Here is a 20,692-nt window from a genome sequence, read left to right on the forward strand (position 1 = left end):
TCTCTTTTATTTTGTTCTTTCGTGCAGTTTTATTGTCGGGGATTTTCTATGTAGATGAACATTTATGTTCGGGGGGTAGAGAGGGGTGAGGAAGTCTTTTATTGATTTCCCTGTGCCATTCCATCTTTAACGCATGCGAAAATCTTGTCAAAATCTTTAAGCACGTCGTTATCACATCGTTCAACATATTTGGTTTTCTGATCCCCTATCTAAAGGCGTTTTTTTTTTTTGCACGTGCATTTTTTATTCATGGGTAAATGCATTGCCCAACCCATTTTCATGGCCCGGAACAATGCAATCATTACATCTGTTAAAACTTCGTCTATATAATTCACTATCGCCAAAAGAAAAAAGAAAAATTGACAGTTTTTCATCGCAAACTTTGATTTTTTGCAGTTTATATAGAGCTATCATCAATATTTCCTCCTTCTTCCGTGTTTTTGTTGTGCCGCCTCTTTTTTGTTCACAAATAACGAAAAAAACAAACACAAAAATGGATTCTTTTGCCCAAGAGTCGGGCAACAAAAATGGATATTACTGAGACGCTCTCTCCCTTTTGTACTTGATTGGATTATAGCAGGGGAAAAAGGCCTGACAGGCTGTTGTGTAGATGTGTGTTGTGTTCCGAGTATTTTTCTGGTCTTGCCAAACAGCATCCAAAGAACAAATAAACGAAAACAAGGAAAAATTGCACAAAATTATTTGCTTTTGTGTGCGCGCTTGGTGTCTTGATTTGTTCTCTGCTGTTTCGTATTCCTCCAATCTGCTCGGATAAAAAAAAAAAAAATTGTGATGCGCATTTTTTATGGTCGGTCGATTATTAGCCGAGCGCGAGGGAAAACATGCGACAGCTTCCCGTTTATTTTAATAAATGCTCATCTTAAATAATGAATCTAATATCTTTCATTTATTTCCGTGTTTTTATTCGGTTTGTTTTCTTCTCCCCCGCTAAACAGAGAAAATTCGTTTCCCTTTTATTTTGTTGTGCTTTCTCAAGACAGCGGCCATACATTGCAATCTTTCCGCTTTTCATCTTCTTTTCGCTATTCCTCGCTAAAAATGCGCAACAAAAACGTAAATGTGGGCTTTTATCTTGGTTATCTTTTTATTCGTCTCTATTTATATCAATCGATCTATCCAATCTATTTGCAAATATTTTTTTTTTTTTTTGGCTGCCACTTATTGGGGCACAAAATAACATCACCTTTCCCGACCAAACAAAAATATGCAAAACAACCAATAACGATTGATGAATCAGATCAGCGATTCGTAAAAGAGGGCAATCGATAGAGAGGGGAAGGGGATTTTTGGCTCGGGAAGTATTTGAAATGATTCATTTTTGTTCCCCCTTGTAACAGTTTCTATTGAAAAAAGTTTCCCTGATTTATTTTGTATTTTTATGAAATCTCAAACTATCAGTGAAAACCCGTACCGATTGCGTGATTCATAGTGTTACATAATTAGCCGCGTTTCCGGATCCTCTTTAAGAAACTCGAGAGGGAAAGCTGCCTAACCATTGGATGGACGATTCATCAAGTCCAAACTATGGACCACCATTAGAAAAGTGGGGCGCTGTTTTATTCAAAAGCATCGTGAAAATGGCCAACTCTTGGGGCAAAAGAAAGGAATGTTGTTTTTTTGTTTAAAGGTAAATGAGGACATACATTGTTCATTTGAAATTGCGACCCGGCGTGGTCGTTGTAGAAAAAGATCTTATTTCATAATAATATAGCTTTCTAATGAGCTCCCAAGAAAGAACAAAAGGATCTTTAATAAAAAAACAGGGTAGACATCTCCAAGCCATTACCTGTGAACCTAGACGAAAACTTTGTAAACAAGTTTCTGTCTGGCCCACTTTTTTTGTCAAAATTTGCTTTTCAACTCTTTATATATTCAAATGCGTTTTGATGAAAACAGGTTACGTTAATATATACATTTAAATTCAGAATAAAACAAGTCAAAGTTAGGTATGATGTACACGCAAGAAATAAAAATGGAAGGAGCTGCCACTATTTTCCACGACTGGGATTGAAGACACGTATAAAGTCAGCCCCCCAAAAGATCAATAAAGTTCATGCACACCCTCGTTCTCTCTCTCTCTCTTTCACAGAAAAAAAAAAGGACGCCATAGTAACTATATGCTACTAACCCAACAGCAGTGAGTGTGTGTAACAGACATCTTTTTCTTATTTGATGTCTTGCGGAGCACTCGAAAAAAAAAGGGGGGAACGAAGTAGTACTTTTATTCTATACGTTGCTAGATCTAATTTCTTGACTCGAGCTATAGGTTCCAGCACTTCTTACTGAGTCAGTCTATTTCGATCTAACGAAAATATAAATAAAAAAAAGGGAAAAGAAAATGCGCAATAAGCGGAGAACAGGAGGCCAATCTATATCCCTAAAGAAGGAACAAGAAGAAACTAAATCACACAACAACAAAAAATGTAACAAGGCTATAAGTATACTATGTGGAAGAACTTCGGTAATGTATAGAAAACTTCTACTCATTTATATATATATATTTTTTTAAGAAAAAAAAAAGAGAAACCGACCCGACTCAAAAGAAAACCGGCGATGAGTGGATCGGTAAGTGAAAAATCGAGTCACCTTTCATGTACAGCTAGCGGCATTAACCCACCTCCCCTTTATTCTTTACAGTGTATAGGAAAAAAAAAAATAAAACATACTGGACAAAGTGAGGGACTTTTTGATTCCATCAAAAGGATTGTAACCTTAAAAGTCCAGCGGCTTTTTCTTCCTCCTAGATGTCGATACATTTCAGCAATTCAAAGAGGAAACAAACAGCAGTCGTTCTAACGCTTTAGAGTGCCGTGGCTTTTAAAAGACCAAACGAGAGAGAGAGAGAAAAAAAAGTACACAAACGGAAATGGGAAGGACTAGCTCATTGTTATTCATGTAGAGGGTTAAAAGCGATCGTTATTGGCAGGCAACACATCAGCTATTCCACAGCGTTGAAGTGTGTGCATTATGTATATATCTATCCGGTGAGTAGTAAAAAGGCAGAGAGTGAAGAAGAAAAAAAGATGGAGCTTCATCCCCGTACGACTCAAATCAATTTGATATCCGCTCCGTGTTTATTAGGTAATATTTCCCTTCTCTGTTATGACATTGTTGCCAGTGTTTCGTGAATGAATGAATGGCGGGAAATATTGAAATCCTCTACGAGTGTGTGTCCTCCGAGAAATTGTTGAATCCACGTGTTTTGTTTGCACTTTTTTTTTTTTTTTTAACCCTCGTCCTAATGCCCCTGGGCTGCGTGTTGGCAGGGACTAGCTGGTTGGTTTATACCCAATCCTTTGATTCTAGCGTGAATCCTGCGTGCTAGGATGTGGCGCCACCGTCGATAGTGAGCGCTGTGTCGCGCTGCTTAGACCATCAGTAGGCGAGCAGCATCCTTGACGGCCAGTCCGTCTGCAGCCGATCCCCTTTTTATTATTATTCTTATTCTTCTTTCTCCCTCCTTTTCCCCTTTATTTTGTCCATCCCTTTCAACCCGTGTGTCTCGTCCCTCTTTCCTTCTAACGATCTAGGTTGACGAGCAAACGAGTTTCCCAAAGCAAACGTCAATTCAAGACAGGAACGTGATTTTGCGCCGAAAGGAAAATATTAAAAATAAAAATTGGACCGTAGAAATACGTCCATTTATTTTGTTTATTTTAAAAATTTAATTTCACTCTCACCTGCCCTTTGGCTGGTGATTCAAAATGGCTCACCGGCAAGGAAGTAAAAATTATTGCAGCAGTGGGCTGACGTGTACGACGGCAGTGTTGCTGTGCTGTTGGTATCTTGTGGTCCAGCCGGCCAGCTGCGGCAATCCAGACGCCAAACGACTCTACGACGACCTGCTCTCCAATTACAACAAGATTGTCAGACCCGTCGTCAATAACAGCGACGTTCTCACCGTCCGCATCAAGCTCAAATTGTCGCAGCTCATCGACCTGGCAAGTGTTTCTTTTTCTCTATTTTTCCTTGTGTACAGTTTGTGTGTGTGTGTGTGTGTGTTTCTGTAAATGCGACGGGAAGTTCAAGTGTCTTCTTTTAATTTCGCCGACGTACCAAAGACTTCCGTTCTTCCTATTGACTTTTCTTGGCCGAGAGAGAACCCGTCATTTTCGCGTGTCTCTTTCTCTATGAAAGACAGTTTTATTTTTCTAAAGTCTCGTTCATTTTTATGTAGCCCATTACTTTTGAGACGATTCATAATAGCCTCATAAAGTACGCCGATAGATGGGGCCAAAAAATTTTTGAACGATAAAAGGAGAGTAGTATTAGTACTGCCACTGCTGCTGCAATCAATTCCGCTTTCAGACATTTGCATCATTAATATCTGTTACATCAGGACAGCGTTGCCAAAAGCCGACGTTTGCGCTCTTCTATATCCATCGTCGGCCAAGAGTTTTTTGTTTTTATTTTTGACACAATATTTTCTTCAACTTTTCTGCTTTGTTGTTTCTCTTCGGAGGGAGTAACTAGTTTTCTTTTGTTTTACGTGCTCGCTGCTCCGATGTATAATTCAAGAGTCAAAATAAGCCAATCACATTCGCCCACCCTTTTTCTTTTTTAATGTTTGAAAACACACACAAATTTCTTTTCGTTTTTTCCTTTCACGTATGCTGAGAGGGAGTTGAGTTTGGCTACGGATTGTCATCGTTTCTCGTCTGCATCCCGAATCAGCTTTGTGATTTTGACCTAGAGCCTCGTCGTCGTTAAATCGATTTATCCTTTTTATTTCTCGACGTCGTAAGAATAGCAATTACATGAACCGCATAGCCACAGGGATAAAAACATCGAGCATGTTTTGCGGCTTTGGCAACATCGGTGAAACGAATCGATGAGGCAGGCACAAAAATAAAAGGGGAGGAAAATAAACCAATCAGCCAAGCCTTAAAAAAAAAATCTTCCAAAAGTCTGCGAACGAAGAATGAAAGCCGATGAATAGCACGTAGATTTAGGCACGTTATATAGCGGATTGAACAGCTACTGGGCCTACAGTCGTCGTTGTAGTAGTCATAGTGGAACGTGATCAGCTTTGCCTTTGCCGAACAGGATTTCTCAATGTTTTCATTTCCCCCTTTTTTTTTTCAACCCTACATCTTCCTTTTATGTGTTTATGGGGCGTTTGTCTTTGCAGAAAAACCCTTGGTCTTACAGGATCGATTCAATATCTTGGCATGGAACGTTTTGATACCTTGGGGCCAAAAGAGAAGCCCAGGAGTTGTATCTACGTAACGATAAGAAACCGCGTTTGAATCAAAAAGATCTTTGTCTTTCAAGTGTCGAGGCCACCGCATATCGAGCGGTTGAAATTCGATTGAATTGGCACCGTCTTTTCACTTTCTCTTCGTTGCTCTGCTCTCTAATCGAATTGGCGATTTACACAACAGCGACTCACTGAAATTTCTACTCCAATTGCATCGTAGACACAACCCACGCAGCACTCTAGATAAATTCTCCTTTTAGCTGGAATTATAGTACGAAAAAAAAACAGTTTTTTATTTCTTTTTTTCTTCGACTATCTGGCCCGTGTAGTGTCCAATGTTCACTAAAGAAACAACTGCATTTGAGATAATAGTTTGAAAGAAACTCGACTGATGTATCGATGTAAACTGTTCCCTTTTTTGTAGAAAGAACACAGGGAGATGGTTGCACGTTTGACCAAAGTATAGAGCTGGATGTCTAGAATATTGTAGGGTGAAAACGTAAAGTCGTGCGAGTTTAGATGTTGTTTTGACAAGGCTGGTCACGTCCAAGAACATAGAAAACCCTGGGCAAGAAAACAGTAGACATCTTGTTTATGTTTTTTGTTGACTTTTCTTCATTCCAAGCGAAAACAGAGCAAAAAACCAAACGTAAAGTGCGGATGTTTTATTCACTTGTCCGTTTTATCGTACTAGATTTTTATGTTTACGAATTTTTCTTTAATTCTATGGCGGAGATTGAAGAAAATATATATGTATTTCGGCTATCTGAGCAAACATCACCACGTAAAATGCTTTCATGGCCGTTGGAGGCTAACTTGATCCTCGACCATAGATTGCAGTTATATAGCCCTATAGTTTTAGTATATCCTGCTCGTCTATCGGTCCCCGTTGGCTCGTCGTATAATAGACTTTGGATCATTAGCTTTATAGGGCGACGATGAGAAGTTTTCAACCCAATTTGATGTACCAATCGATGATGGAAACAATGTAGACAATATGGCAAGATTTAAGGGTAAAACTAGAATCGCTGTCGCTCAGTTTTTTACTTTGTTTTGCCGGCCATGCATCGTGTTGTCCTGGTTGCCTTTCTTGAAAGAAAAAAAATGGAAAAATGGGGGACCAGGAGCTAGACAACAAGCTGTACATGAAATGGCGAAGAAAAAAGGTTGAAATGATATGAAGGAGCTAATCAAAAGCAAGGATCATCGCCAGCAGCAACAACTAAAGAACTCGTTTTATTTTTAGATAAAAAGAATTTTATGGAGGGTAGGCATTATATAATGGAGAAAATAATAAAGAAAACGTCTGTTAGACATTAAAACATATTTTTTAAAGATAAAAGAGGGAAAAATGAATGCAGTATAGATTCACATGGACGGATGATGGAGTAGGCAAACCCATCCCGGCTCGTAGCTTGTCAACATATCGCCAACTGCACCGTCTCCACAGCAACGAATACATAGATGGAGGGGCGAGCCATATATCTGGATTTCCCATTTATAGTTTTTGTGAACATTTTCTCTGTACAGTTGGATGATTTTTCATCATTAAAAAGAAGAAAAAAACAGCTTTCGGATAAATGTGCTTAGACCCATTTAGTTTTCTCTTTTTAGTTGGATTTTTCCTTGAAACGTGACGTCTGACGAATTTTCGTTCAAGCTTTTTCGCAGTTGACATAGTTAGTCTGCTCTGAAATAGAAACGGAAAAATAACGAAATTGTTAGTAACTTTTAAATTTAACTTTGCAACGTTGTTCAATTACCATGGAGATTGATGTGAAATGTCTTGCTTGTTCGTGACAGAAATCTGTTCTAGTCAATTGGTGTATTGGCTTGTGAACACGTTGGACATTTTCATTTGAAACACTATCGACTTTTGACTTGAATTACTGTCATATTTCTTCGAAAGTTATTTGCTATCAAAGTTTGTGAGACAACATTATGTGCCAATCGTTGTTTAAGTTCTCGAGTGGAATGGATTGCCATGCCGCCCAACAGTGTGCGTTTGAACTTTTGCATTTGAACTTTTGTGCGCAGAAGGTCAAACGTTACTGTACAAGAAACACGTTAGTCCCTGATTGTTAGTTTCATAAAGCCAGAGAGAACTTGAACAATGGAGGTAATATGATTTCTCTTCCCTCATTTCTTCAAAACTAAATTAGGTTCTCCCATGCTCTAGAAAACCAAAAGAGCTCATTTGTAGATGTGACTCAGATGATGGTTTCCAATATCAAACTCTCTACACCAAATACAGGATTAGCTGCTGTCACCCCAATTTTTTAGGGCTGATATCCTTGCATCGCTCAACGGACAAGCATGTCAGCCTTTGTGCTGAAACGAATCCAATCCATTTTGCAATCTCCTTTTAATCCTCGTCTTTCATCTGACAGGTGTTGGGTTGGTTTCAATACCATCATTTTACATCTTGATTTGTCTTCAAGTTGGCCATGTCCTTTAATCCCCGCTGAAAACATTCAAGCTCGTCACAGTGTTTTGCCCACTTGATTCACTTAGCCTCTTTTTAAGGGCTACAGATACCGTACTAATGGGTGTATGCAATTACGCGATTTACATTTGTATACGTTCACATAACATGTAGGGTCTTTTCGAGAAAGATCTCTATTTTGATTCCTTTTTTTTTCGAGGCCGAGCCGTAGAAAATGGAGACAATGGGATTTTCCAACCGGCAAATAAGCCAGAAGCAAGCCATAGCAATATTAGTAGTTATAGCATCGGGCCCTATAGCTAGAAGCCTGTAAATAGGATCACTACAGGGTAATAGGCAGAGCAAGGGATCGGAGGGCAGCCAAGCAAAATGCGATTTCCATTCTAGATGTTCACGTTCCCAATCAGTCGTCTTAAGAGACGGATGACATTGCGTTTTGTAGAAAAAGAACAAAAAAAAAAAGATACAATCCAAAAGGGATATATCCTTCTCATTTGTGTGAAAATTTCCAGTGGCTAAGTTTTTTCCTTGCCTCTTGTGTGCCTTGATTTCGTTTTCCTCTTTCATTCTTTTAGTTGTTCTTTGGTGTGCCCATCACGAGTACTTTGACCCCATTCTGAGCACATCCGGCTTGATTGCATGGCTGTCTTTTTTCATTGATCAACTGTTTGAACAGTGATAGAAATAAGAAGAGACACGAGAAGAGATGGATGAGAAGCTGAACTCTCTGTAGGTGCAACCGATATCGCAAATGCGTCATCCAATCCGCCCTGGTACACTCACCGTCCATATCCCATTTCCATTGGCGCCGCTGGATATTTTCCGCACTTATATCTATTCCAGCCAGAACAAGTCTCATCTCTTACTCTTTTCTTTCTTTCTTTTTGGTCGAGCACGCGGATATAAACACACGACATAGGAATAGAGTGAAAGTGGCTGATGGCAACCACGTCACATCTATCAATCATGCCCACTAGGCAATGTCAACATTAACTTTGATTATTTTTTTTTTCGGTTGTCATAAGACTTACTTTTTCCATTAAAAAAAAAGTTGGTTTATCGGACGTTATCCGATTCGCTTATTTTAACGAAAATAAATGTATTGGGAAAAAAACAACGACAAAGAACTAAATGCAAAGGCTTCGTAATTGTGTTACCGTGGTAGACCTAAAATGGAAGGCCCTTATCAACGATGATTTATGCGCATACAGTATATTCACTTAACCGGAGGAAGAAATAAAAAAAAAGGGGGGGGGGATGCTCACAGGGGCGTCAAGGCGTCTAGTCGCGTCGAATCTCGTCAGCCAATTAACGATAACGAAAACTTGGGCTGTGTCTCTATCCGGCTCGTCTTGCATCTTTCCTTTAGCTTTGCTCCCTAATCTTGATGATCCTTAATATAATGATGATGATGATGCTACCGGGTTTAGTTGCTCGCCAATTTAGGCTGGTCTTTGATAATATTGACCTTTGATTCCCATATCAATTCCCTATCCTCGCAAAAGCGTTTCTTCCCAACAGCATATTACGTCTATCCCCTCACCAAATGACTTTTTTTTTATGATGTCTATTAAGTTGAACTTAACTCTTTATTTAATTTTTAATTTTTTTTTTCTTTTTAGAATTTGAAGAATCAAATTATGACGACCAATCTCTGGGTGGAACAGGTATGCAAATTATTCTGTTTTAGGGTCAATCGAATCCTTTCATCCGCACAGTTATTTTTTTTTTCTCCAGTATTGGTACGATTATAAACTTCAATGGGAACCTTCCGAATACGGTGAGGTGAGCATGCTTCACGTCCCATCCGATCACATTTGGAGACCGGATATTAGCCTCTACAACAAGTAAGTCATTTTTTTGTTTTTACTTAGTTGGATGCTATGAGAAACGGAAGTTAAATGCCATCATCACAGCGCAGGCGTGTTCATTTTGATGTGCAAGTCTTTTACTGTATGCCGAAAACGAACGACTCTCAACGAAATGTAATTTTTTTTTTTGTGGCGGTGCGAGAGAGAAAGACGCGCGAAATGATGAAATGTAAAACGCGCTTCCGCAAATTCCCAGTCGGACGCTTTCTGCAATCACACGCGCAATTTGTCCGTCTGTTTCTTCTGTGCGGGAGTTAAAGCCGAACAAAAGAGCGATGAATAAATGAATGAGGTAAAGCTCCCCCGTAAGTTGGCTTTTTGCGTGACGGTGTAAATCGAGCGCAGCTTTCCGTGAATATGCGAGCGATGGTCGTGAGAAATAACCAGAAATTGCTCAAAGAGGATTCATTTGGCGCGCTGCTGTTCGAATGTTGTGTATACAGTTCCCTACTTTGTACAAGTGCATCCAACGAGAATAGCAACTCATCGCATTCCCACCATCTTTGTAATGAAAAGTCGTATAATAAGAGATGTGGCGTTAACACATGATTCATCCTTCTTCCAAAGCTGGTCTCTTTCTCTCTCTTTTTTTTTCTTCTTCTTTTGTTCCAACATTTTCTAGGGTGGGCAATTGTGACCGTGGCCGCAATACAATTCTCGGGACGTCTTACGTCTTGGCTTTTATTATACAATGCTAGGGGAAGAAGGGTGAGGGGGAGATGTGGGGCATCACTGACAGTTTTATAGGCCCCCTTTTCTTTTTTCTTAACAACAACCCATAGCTGGAAGCAAACGACACCGAAAAACAAAAATATATAGTCTGGGGGGGGGGGGGTGTAATAACAAACACGACTGAGACGGCGGGGAGAAATATCATCAATGTGGGTGTGGCTTTATACGAGACCGAAACATTGGCGGATCGTATGTAAACACTAGCCAGGGGGGGAGGGATGATGGGAAGGATGCCTTCTTTGATGATCCACTCATTTCAATCTAATTACACGGTTATTGATATACAAATAGTTTTTTCTTGTGTTCTTGCACAAGATTTGTGTCGCGGTTGGGGCCATGTTTATTTGTGTGTCATGTGACGGGTTTGTGACGTCATTGGGTTGCCATCGCGTATGGGGTAGGCTCTAGTCGAAAATGCAATCTTTTTCTTGTGTTGTTGTTGTTGTTGGGTGTAGTGTAATACGAACTGTATCGTAAAACCCGGAAATGGCAATCTTCCAGAAAGAGCCAAGGGGAGGATCTTTCGGAATCGAAAGCAATCCGGAAAACAAAAAAAAGGAAAGAAAGCACAAACCTATGATTTGTTTCACGGCGCTATACTTGTATTCTCTCACCGTTATAGTACACAAAAATCTATAGAGAGATACAATCTATTGTTGTGTATAAAATACACCGATAGAAAAAAATGAGGAGCTAGTGTAGCGGAGAAATCAATTGCCGGGCGTGTCGAGGAAGGAAACACAACAAAGACTTGTTTTTCTTACATTTCTTACGTTTTTATTTTTTTTTCTTTCTGATGTTATTATGGACGTAACATATCACCAGCTGGCGATTGTTTATTTGACATCGGAGCAAATATAGAAACCACGAACCGCAAATGTTTTTTGCGTTCACATCTCTGAGTTTTATGTGTGTTTATGTCTGTTGTAATCATCCCGCCCTTTCCTGCCAAATAGCGACCAAAAAAAAAAAAAGAAATGATTTGTGTGTGTGTGTGTGTGTGTGTGTAGTGCGGATGGAAACTTCGAGGTGACGCTGTCGACCAAAGCCACCGTCTACCACAACGGGCTGGTCGAGTGGAAACCTCCGGCCATCTACAAATCGAGTTGCGAAATCGATGTAGAGTATTTTCCATTTGACGAACAGACGTGCGTCATGAAATTCGGTAGTTGGACGTATGACGGAAACAAGGTGCGAATTCATTCAAATTGACTCTTGATACCCTCCCCCCCTTCGATCCATCCAAACATCTCTCTCTCTCTCTCTTTCGCAATTTTTTTTTTCAAGGATATGGAATATTGTTCCTATTTCCTTAGTCTCTTTTTTTCTTTCTTTAAATGAGAAACGGATCCGAAAATCGTCGTCTCTCAAGTTTTGAATTTGTCCGATTTTTTGTTTGTTTTGGTTCTGTTTGCATTTCGTGTTTTTATGGCATCCGAATTTGTTTTTTTTTCTTACTTAGCGTCGATTTTATTTTTTTCACGTCATCTATCGCTATGCATCGATGCTCTAAAGCAGCACGTCTTTCTTTTTATTCGATACTTTTTTAATTTTGTGCACCGGATAGATCAAGGAATTTTATTTTTAAATTCATTTAAACCTGCGCACATTTTCTTCTTCCTTTTCGGGCATGATTACGCATCCGCTACATATTTTTTTTTTCTCTCAAAATCAAATCAAATCAAAAGAAACGCGTACTAGTAATAGCTGTCAGGTTTGTTTGTTTTCATTTACTTGTTTTCCTTTTTTTAATTCATTCAAATGAAATCACAATTGAAAAATACTGACTGATACCAAATGACTTGATCTTCTTCTTCCAGCTTCTTCTCTGTCACTGTCTCTTTTTCCTCATGTCTTTATTTTATATTCAACTTTCTATGATTTCTTCTTTTTTTTTTATATATACATATTTACATCGGATTCATTTTTCGCTGTTTCTTTCCCTTCCGGATTGCCGTTGAATTTTTCGTCGTTTTCCATTCACACACAACAAAAAAGAGGGAAAATTCGAATTAATATCGGGGGTGGATCTGGGTGGTGGCAACCAAAAACCAAACAAGAACGGAAGAGGCGGAAGAGGCCAAGTGCCTTTCGTCGTCGTCTGTTGGCGGCTATTGGATGGTGCGATCCGTGTGTCTCTCTTATGGTGACGTCTTCTTCGTACTCGTGAAGGATGATGGCTTTTGATGGAAGCAGGATTTCCTCACGCGAGATAGAGAAGAAGAAAAAGAAGGCGGACGATCCGCACTAGTAGCTCGAGATAATATCCTTAACATAGGACGACTTTCGATTCAGCAACATCTCCGCCCTCCGAAGTGCTGTTCCATGGTGCAGATCCTCTTCTCCGGAATAAGACAACCTTCTTTTTTTTTTTTTATTTCTACTTATTTATTTATTTATTTAAATCAACAAGGAGCTTGAAACGTCTTCAGTTTTTTCGTGTATCTACTAGAACATTTTCCCATTTTATTTGTGCTGACTGGAGATTTTTTTTTTTTTTTTATGTCATCAACCATCAAAAGATGTTGGCACGACTCTTCTTTTTTTTTCTTTTAGAAAAAAAAAATGAATTTCCCTCATTTTTATTTTATTTCCCTCTGTCCGCTCCTGTCTGGAGAGTTGTCTTTATCAACTTATTTCCCCGGGTCGTCCATAGTAGTTGAACGTGGCAGGCAGGAAAGCAACTTTTTTTTTATTATTTAGACGACGAAGAAGAGTCCAGCCATGCGGACAAAGTCACAGAGGGGAACCCGGCGACCGACAGTGATCGATGTCCAATCAAAAGAGTCGGTACTGTGCGTCGCGCGACGGATACAACCGACGAAGATATTGTTAGAATAAATAGGGAGTAGTAAACCATAGTCTAGATGGTCTCCTATCTGATATTGACGATCGATGGCGCGTTAAGAAACACGGTTGCTGAAGCCAAAACGGACTGGTGGATTGACATTCTTTTTATTTACTGTATTTCTTCTTAAAAAGAACGAAAATAAGAAGAAAGGGAACTTGTGTCTAACTAATATGAACCAATCTTCTTCTTCTTCTCTGATACTGTCCTCTTTTTTTAAATCTTTTTCTCTGATGTGTTTGTATAACGTCCACATGTTTCTCTTTTTCATTTTCTTTTTTTTTTTTTTTTGTTGTCCGTCTTTTGATTTTTTTGGGGGGGTTTCTTTTTCTTTTCTTTTGCAAACGTTTGTCATCATTTTGTGCCGCTTGTGTTGGCTCTATGCTTTTACAGCGCTGACGGTCACTACGAGTTGAAATTGAACACGAAAGCCATAGTGCACCACAACGGCCTGGTGGCGTGGCAGCCACCGGCCACCTACAAGTCGGCCTGTGACATTGACGTTGAATATTTCCCGTTGGATATACAGACCTGTTTTCTCAAACTCGGGTCGTGGACCTACGCGGGCTACCAGGTCCGCATACACTAAACACACGTCCTTCAATTGTTTATCATTTATTTTTATTTATTTATTTTTTTGTTCATATTTTTATTAAGGGATTCTTTCAATTTAGTTTTACTTCCCAAGTTTTTTTTTTTTTTTGGGACATTTTATTTTGTGTTGTTTTAGTTGCCTTTCTTGTTTGATTCAAATGAGAGATTTTTTTTTTTCTTTTCAGCTGTCTGCTTCCTTGCATTTTTCCTGTCTTCACATCCTTCTTCTTCTTTCTTCTGTCTGTGACGTCATTTATGTCGCTGGATGGGCTTCTTGTTTTCTATTGGTTGGGAATCTGACGAGTTGTTTCAAGTGGCAACCCTATCCGCTGGATTAGCGATGTCACTTTCAATTCCAACCACCAAAAGCTTTTTTTTTTTTCTTTCTTTTCTCATTTTTGGTGGGAAACCAACAACAACAAAAATGTCCTACTAGGATATGATTTGTCGCCTTCTTGTCAACCATCTGTAATTCAAGTCGCTCTTTCCTTTTATATACGATTTTTGTTTCCTTCTTTATTCTTCTTTCTGAATGGAATCAACCGTCCATTGGAAAGTGCCGGAAAATGCAAGGAGCTAATAGCTCTTCCTGTAACCAAAAGAAAAACAAATCCATCCGTGAAAGTCTCGCATCTTTTTGTACATTTAAAAAATAATAATATCCAAAACTGGTTCATAATCTTTATTTTTTAAATAATCAAATTGCGAATTTTTACAAGGAAGAAAACAACCATTTTCCTGAGACGGGGTTTGTGTGGCTTTGTTTTTCTTCATCATCCACTTCCTTTTTATCCAATATCCTGTGCTCCTCAACATGATAATTGCACACCTGATTCTTTCGTTGGATGGCACACATTCGCCGTTGTGTGTGCTTTATGTGTTTCTTATTTATTCGTCAGCCCATTCCCCATTTTTTTTTTAATATTTTAAACAAAAACTGCTTTGTCCGCCAGACTTTCTTTTTTTTTTCCTTACAATTTCCGCCTTCTTGATCTTCTCTGTCCGCTCCGTCTCTGTGGTGCTGATGTGACGTCGTTTCATATTTAAATCTGCTACTTTGTATACATGAATTGGTTGTCTCAAAGATGCAACGAACGTGTGTGATTGGCAGCTTATTGTTCCGACAAAAAAAGGAAATGTTTTTTTTTGTTTTTGTTTATTAAAACAAAAAATCCTTAATCAAGGATCCTTCTCTTTCATCTGTCACTCTATCTTTCCTTCTTTTTCCATCCCAAAACATTTGATTAGCCATTCTTTTAGACCATCCCCAACTGTTTTCTCTATTTCCAGTTGGGGGGAGCCTTTCATTTTATTTTTGATTGGTAATGGTGTCGCTGTGTGACGTGTTCCAGCTGTCCTTCTTTCTGTATTTTTCTCTTATTTATTTACTTTATGATTACAGCGTCTCTTTTTTTTTTTTCTTGTCCAAAAATATAGTGCAGTCGTCCGTCATTGTCCCTCCCTCCCTCGGATCTATTTAATAACAAAAATATATAGACTGTGCACACACTTTAGGTAGAGTAGATAGACTAGAGATAGGTAGATAGGAAACGCGTCCGTTTGTCTGTGTTTGTCTTGCTGAGAAAAAAAATATTGTCGAGTCTTTTCGATGTGACTGTATTATTATTGCTCGAGCGATTGCGAAGCGAAAGTAGATTGTTGAACGGCCGGCCCTGAATGCTTTAACTTGATTATATACATCACGATGCATGCCGTTGTTTTCATTGTTGAGGCTCTTTTTTTTGTCCTTTTTATTTTCATTTATCGCTACACTACCAATAGAGAGATGACAAAAACCTTTCCCAATATTTTTCTTCTTTTCAAAAAAAAAATTCAAAACGTTCTGTTTTCGATCCCCCTCACTCCCTCGTTTTTTTTTTTTATTATTTATTTTTTTTTATTATTGTTTGTCCCAATTGTTTCGTAATGAGGACCCCAATAATAACACGGTACCAATTTTTTTTTTCTTCTTGTTCTCTTGTGGCGTCCATCCGGATCGATGGGCAACGCTGTGCAACAACAACAAAAAATGGTTAAAGGTGGATCTTCGGCATATCGACGAAGTGGAAGGATCCAATATCGTCGATATTGGCATGGATCTCAGCGAGTTTTACATGTCTGTCGAGTGGGACATTTTAGATGTGCCAGCAGTCAGGTAAAAATGCTTTTTACTCTTGTTTTTTCGGTATGTTGCATGTTTCTTCTCTTGCGGACCCTTTTCACGAACGATCCACCTTCGCTATTTTATTTTTTTAAGGTGATTTTTTTTTTATGAAAAAAAAAAATGAGAGTTTTGATTTATGAAACGGATGTAATTTTAAAATTCAACATTCGCTATGGAACACAAACGAGTGTCGGAAGTCTTTGACCAGGAACCCGTACACCGGTTCAACGTGTACGAAGTGGATCCTAGTTATGACTGTGCCCCAATTACCAAAAGCCTGTAGTTGTGAAGCACTACATCTACTTTCAAAACATGCGTTTAAAAAAAGAATGCTTCTTTTCGTTGGCTTTTCTTTCAACATTTGGCGATACTTATTAAAGATTTAAATTGTAGAGTCTCAACATGATATTATGTGAATTTAAAGTTTAGTTTCTCTTCGACAGCAACTTCACTTCCAAGTCTTTTTTTATTAGATTTTTCTTTTTTTTCATCTCGTCAACTTGGATTTTTAACTTTTTTTTTCCCCTCTACGTGATTTCATATCTTAGATTTTTCTTTTTTCTTTCTTGTATCGATTGGATTTGTTTAACACAGCAAAAATGTGACATTGCCAAAAAAAAAATGGTAGGCACAACAAAAAAGAAAGCAAAGGATTACGTAACAAACCCGCCGTTGGATCGTATCCTGTTCCCGCCGCAGGGATTTTGTTAGTCTAGCCTGTCGAGATAATTTTAATATTCTGCCTGTCGTTGTGCATGTTTTTCATGTTTTTCATTTGATCCCTTGGAATTGCGTGAACGTATTGGTTTCACCATCGTTATCTCACCAAAAGGAGTGTGAAGTTGTACACGTGCTGCGTCGAGCCCTATTTGGATATCACGTTCAACATCACGATGCGCCGTAAAACGCTGTTCTACACGGTCAACCTCATCATTCCCTGTATGGGCATCTCCTTTCTGACTATATTGACATTTTACCTGCCATCAGATTCTGGCGAAAAGGTAATTACATACCTATGTTTTTCAAAAATCCCGCCTTTTTTTTCATATTATTGTTATCTTTTGATATAATGAGGTTAATCATTGTTAGAGGCGTTTTAATTGCCAATGCTTTTTCGTTGAATGGGAGCTGCCCGCCTGTTTTTGAAACGAAAGTGAACTTTTTTTTTTTTTCTATTCGCTTTTTTACGATCATAATTTGAAATGGAAAGGGAAACTTTGAGAGATGGAAAATATTCTGCGTTTATTATTCGTTCAAACTTTCCTTTTTAGCGGGAACCAAAATATTGCCGAGATTGTGATTGCGTCATTAAAGATTAATTTTTTAAAGAAAAGGAAAGGAAAAACTGGATATCCGTCTGGTCCCGACAGACTGCAATTTTTGACGTATCCTTAAACAATCGACTAATAATGACGTTGACAAGTGCATTATTCGTAATCGATTTTCTAAGGGGAATGCGATTCTAAGAGTTGCGCATCAATATAATAGGGAAAAAGGAGATTTAAAGTGAATATTATCCAGAGATTTGCGTTTTTGTGAAATTTAGGCGAGCGAAAAAAAATGTTTGAAAAAGTTAGCAAAAAAATGTATAGATTTTGTAAAGGAATAAAAGAAAAGTTGAAATGGCAGAAGGAAGGAAAAAAAGGAGAAAAACGGGCAATGTAAGGAAAGGCGGATGTAGAAGAAAAAATAGGCGATGGCCCAAATGGGACCTATCAACAAAAAAAAGGAGAGTTGGTCCGTCCCTTCTGTAACGATTCTTTTTTTTTTCTTTCCTTTTAAAAATGACATCCAACTCACTTTTTTTTCTCTTTTACATCCAAGTCTTGCATGTTTCTTTTTATTTCCATCTGACTTCTCCGGGGTGTGATGGCTGCTGCTAGGCAGTGCAAATAGAACCAAGTGGAGCCAACATAAAAAGAGATAGAAAAACATAGATGTCTATTGGCCGTTAACCCCCTGCGAAAGTAAAACGCCACACGTGTATATATATATAGACAAGACTTGTGTGACCTTAGAGGCAGATCCATTTATCGTCTTTTGTTTCTTTCAATGGCCGTTTTTTTTTTCCTCTTTTCTCTCTCTCTTTGTGTCGTATATATTTATACTGCCACGTTTGCACTTCGTCTTTTTTGTTATGTAGGTCACGTTGTCCATCTCGATTTTGATTAGTCTTCACGTGTTTTTCCTGCTGGTCGTCGAGATTATCCCGCCAACGAGTCTCGTAGTTCCTTTACTGGGCAAATATTTAATTTTCGCCATGATCCTCGTATCGATCAGGTGAACAAAAAACTGCCCGTTTCAACATGTGGGAGACATCACAATTTCATTCAACTGTTTTTCGTTTAGCATCTGCGTGACGGTCGTGGTGTTAAACGTTCACTTTCGTTCGCCGCAAACGCATCGAATGGCACCCTGGGTCCGACGCGTCTTCATTCACATTCTGCCCAGGCTGTTGGCTATGAGAAGACCTCAGTGTCGAATCGATGAGCATTCGAAATTCGGCCGACATGTCGTCGTGCGGACGTGCAACGGTTCCGAATTGCGCGAGACGATGGGCGACAATGGCGGCGAATATTTGCGCAGGGCTAATAATCGAAACACGTTGCCAAGTTTCACTGCCACAAGGTGCTTTTAAATTTAAAAACAAAAAAATTTAAAATCTACGAGTCCTTAACCTTGTCACAATCGATACATGTTTTCAATTGTTTTGTTCGTTTCAAGTCGTGGAGTAACGGCCGATAATCTCTGCCGCGTTCACGGTTATCCGTCGCGACGCAATTCGGTCATGGTGCGTGATGATACGATGTCTACCACCACATTAGCTGCAGCCTCTTCAGTGATGGGCTCGTCGAGGATAGGCGCGCCCAGCGGCGGCATTCCCGTTTCGGGCACGGGCGATAACATTCGTTACATCGGTCCCGGTGGCATGCATTCGGCGAAATGTACGACCGATTTGCATCGTTCGTGTTTTTGCGTGCGCTTCATCGCCGAACATACGCGTCTAAAAGAAGAATCCCTCCGAGTATGTATTTGTTTTGTTGTTGTTTTTTTTTTCGCATCCGCATGTGAGTCATTTTTCACCTTTTTATTTATTGGTCGTTTTTTAACGGGAATTTGCGGCTCATTTAACTGAATTAAGCGGCTGGTTGTTTCTTTTTTCCCCTCGGTTTTTGGCACAAATTCTTGTTTGTTTGTTTTTCCACACAAAAAAATGTTGGGGTGAACCCAGCTGGAGTTTATCAGTTGGAGGTGGGGGGGAAAAAAATAGGCTTTGTTTGTGGCTTGTGTGTTTGTGTGTGTTGCACTTCGCGTGCGTATGGCACACTTTTTATGTGTGATGTCATCCAGCTGTTGCGTTTTTTCTCTTTGCCTCTTTTTCTCTTGTTTATTTATTGATTTTTTTCTTCTTGTCTATCCGCTTGAAAATAACACCGTCGTTGTGCGATCTTTTAGGTCCGCGAGGATTGGAAGTACGTAGCCATGGTGCTGGATCGGCTCTTCCTGTGGATATTTACTCTGGCCGTGCTGGTCGGAACGGCTGCCATCATTCTACAGGCGCCTTCGCTCTACGACGATCGTGAACCCATCGACAAGCAACTGTCTGAGATCTTCAGCACAGTCAGGAATCGACATCAACAAACTAAGAATCCTTTTTAAAATTAAAACAAAACAACACGAGTGGTGTACCATAATAGTTTGTAGTTCAGCAACAACAAATTGAAATGGGGTGAACAAAAATTTGAATCGTCGCTCAGTTGTCGTTGGTTTTTTTTTCCCCCAACCAATATAGTATTTATTCTGTTGCCAAACGGATTGCGAAATGTGTACATAGATAGGCTGTTTTTTGTTTGGTTTTTTTAAATCAACTCATCTGTTTAAAGGGGACATATAAAACTGTGAAATGGATAGATTGCAGTAGATGTAAGAAATGAGACAAGAAGAAAACAGAAATGGGGGGGGGGAAATGAATGATTTGTTTAAATTGTTTATATTATTTCTTGTTTATGCATCTGATTTGTCCCCTCTTCCATCACCATTGGATTTCCCCCGTTTTTTTTTTTTTTTATATTTTTCGAGGGGAAAGGGATTGGTTATGTATAGCTCCTATGCAAATTAACGACCCAGACTACAGTATTTCTGTAAAGTCCCTGGACGATGATATTGAAAATGTGTAGGGAAAATAGTAGAGAAAAAAAATGCATTTTATATTTTAAAAAGGGAATTGGCCAAAAGAATAACACAAAATGGCGCATTAAAACAATGGCAGTTGGTAATATCGTTCTAAAAAAAAAAAAAAAAAAAAGAGCCTGCTATACTTCTACCTATTTATTGTTTGGAACTCAAATATAATAATTTGAATAAAATGTAAAACAAAAACAAAAAATGTGTGGGGACAAAACAAAAAAATGGGATGTTTATTTATTCCGAAATCTGCTTTATTTTGATGGTTGACGATGCGAAATGAAACGAATATATTAGGGAAAACAACAAAATGTTTCAAGTTTTATGTACACAGTTATTTATATATGTATATATATACCAAATACGTCGCAGACTTTGTCTTTTTTTGCTGTTTGGGGCTCTGTGTTGTTATTGTTGAACATGGCGAATGCAATTTTCTTTGTTACATATACACACACACACACATACCGTGAGAATGTTCCATCTGCTTTATCGTCTCCATCCACTTTTCGAACTTTTCTTTTCCTATTTATTTTTTTTTGCGCGCAGGATTTATGCATAATGGACACGATCCTTTTTTTTTTTTTTATACGGAGATTTACATATAGAAAAGAAATCCAACTCGACAGCC

At 38.8% G+C, this 20,692-nt stretch overlaps 1 protein-coding gene across 4 annotated transcripts; it reads left to right on the plus strand.

The window, feature by feature from the left end:
- Positions 1-463: 463 nt before the first annotated feature.
- On the plus strand, positions 464-20,542 carry LOC116923497 (acetylcholine receptor subunit alpha-like). Of its 4 annotated transcripts, none has more exons than XM_045173562.1 (11): positions 464-2,586; positions 2,659-3,962; positions 9,290-9,334; positions 9,405-9,514; positions 13,512-13,692; positions 15,752-15,867; positions 16,709-16,877; positions 18,020-18,156; positions 18,226-18,504; positions 18,601-18,901; positions 19,333-20,542. In XM_045173562.1, exons 2-11 carry the CDS (start codon positions 3,726-3,728, stop codon positions 19,534-19,536), a joined length of 1,779 nt encoding a protein of 592 aa, XP_045029497.1. In that variant the 5' UTR covers positions 464-2,586; positions 2,659-3,725; the 3' UTR covers positions 19,537-20,542. The 4 variants fall into 4 exon arrangements, with proteins under 4 accessions (XP_045029497.1, XP_045029496.1, XP_032785871.1 ...); XM_045173561.1 differs by lacking the exon at positions 13,512-13,692 and adding an exon at positions 11,281-11,461 and having other exon boundaries at positions 465-2,586; XM_032929980.2 differs by lacking the exons at positions 464-2,586; positions 2,659-3,962; positions 13,512-13,692 and adding exons at positions 6,980-7,340; positions 7,401-7,611; positions 11,281-11,461.
- Positions 20,543-20,692: the final 150 nt, after the last annotated feature.

This window comes from Daphnia magna, linkage group LG5, assembly GCF_020631705.1.
Source record: "Daphnia magna isolate NIES linkage group LG5, ASM2063170v1.1, whole genome shotgun sequence".
Classification (NCBI taxonomy): Eukaryota; Metazoa; Arthropoda; class Branchiopoda; order Diplostraca; family Daphniidae; genus Daphnia; species Daphnia magna.

Excerpts from the sequence above, each read along its gene's own strand:
- LOC116923497 (XM_045173562.1), top strand. The coding sequence starts at position 3,726 with ATGGCTCACCGGCAAGGAAGTAAAAATTATTGCAGCAGTGGGCTGACG. Across the intron at positions 3,963-9,289 it reads TGTCGCAGCTCATCGACCTG|AATTTGAAGAATCAAATTAT; the intron begins GCAAGTGTTTCT and ends TTTTCTTTTTAG. Across the intron at positions 18,157-18,225 it reads ATGATCCTCGTATCGATCAG|CATCTGCGTGACGGTCGTGG; the intron begins GTGAACAAAAAA and ends TTTTTCGTTTAG.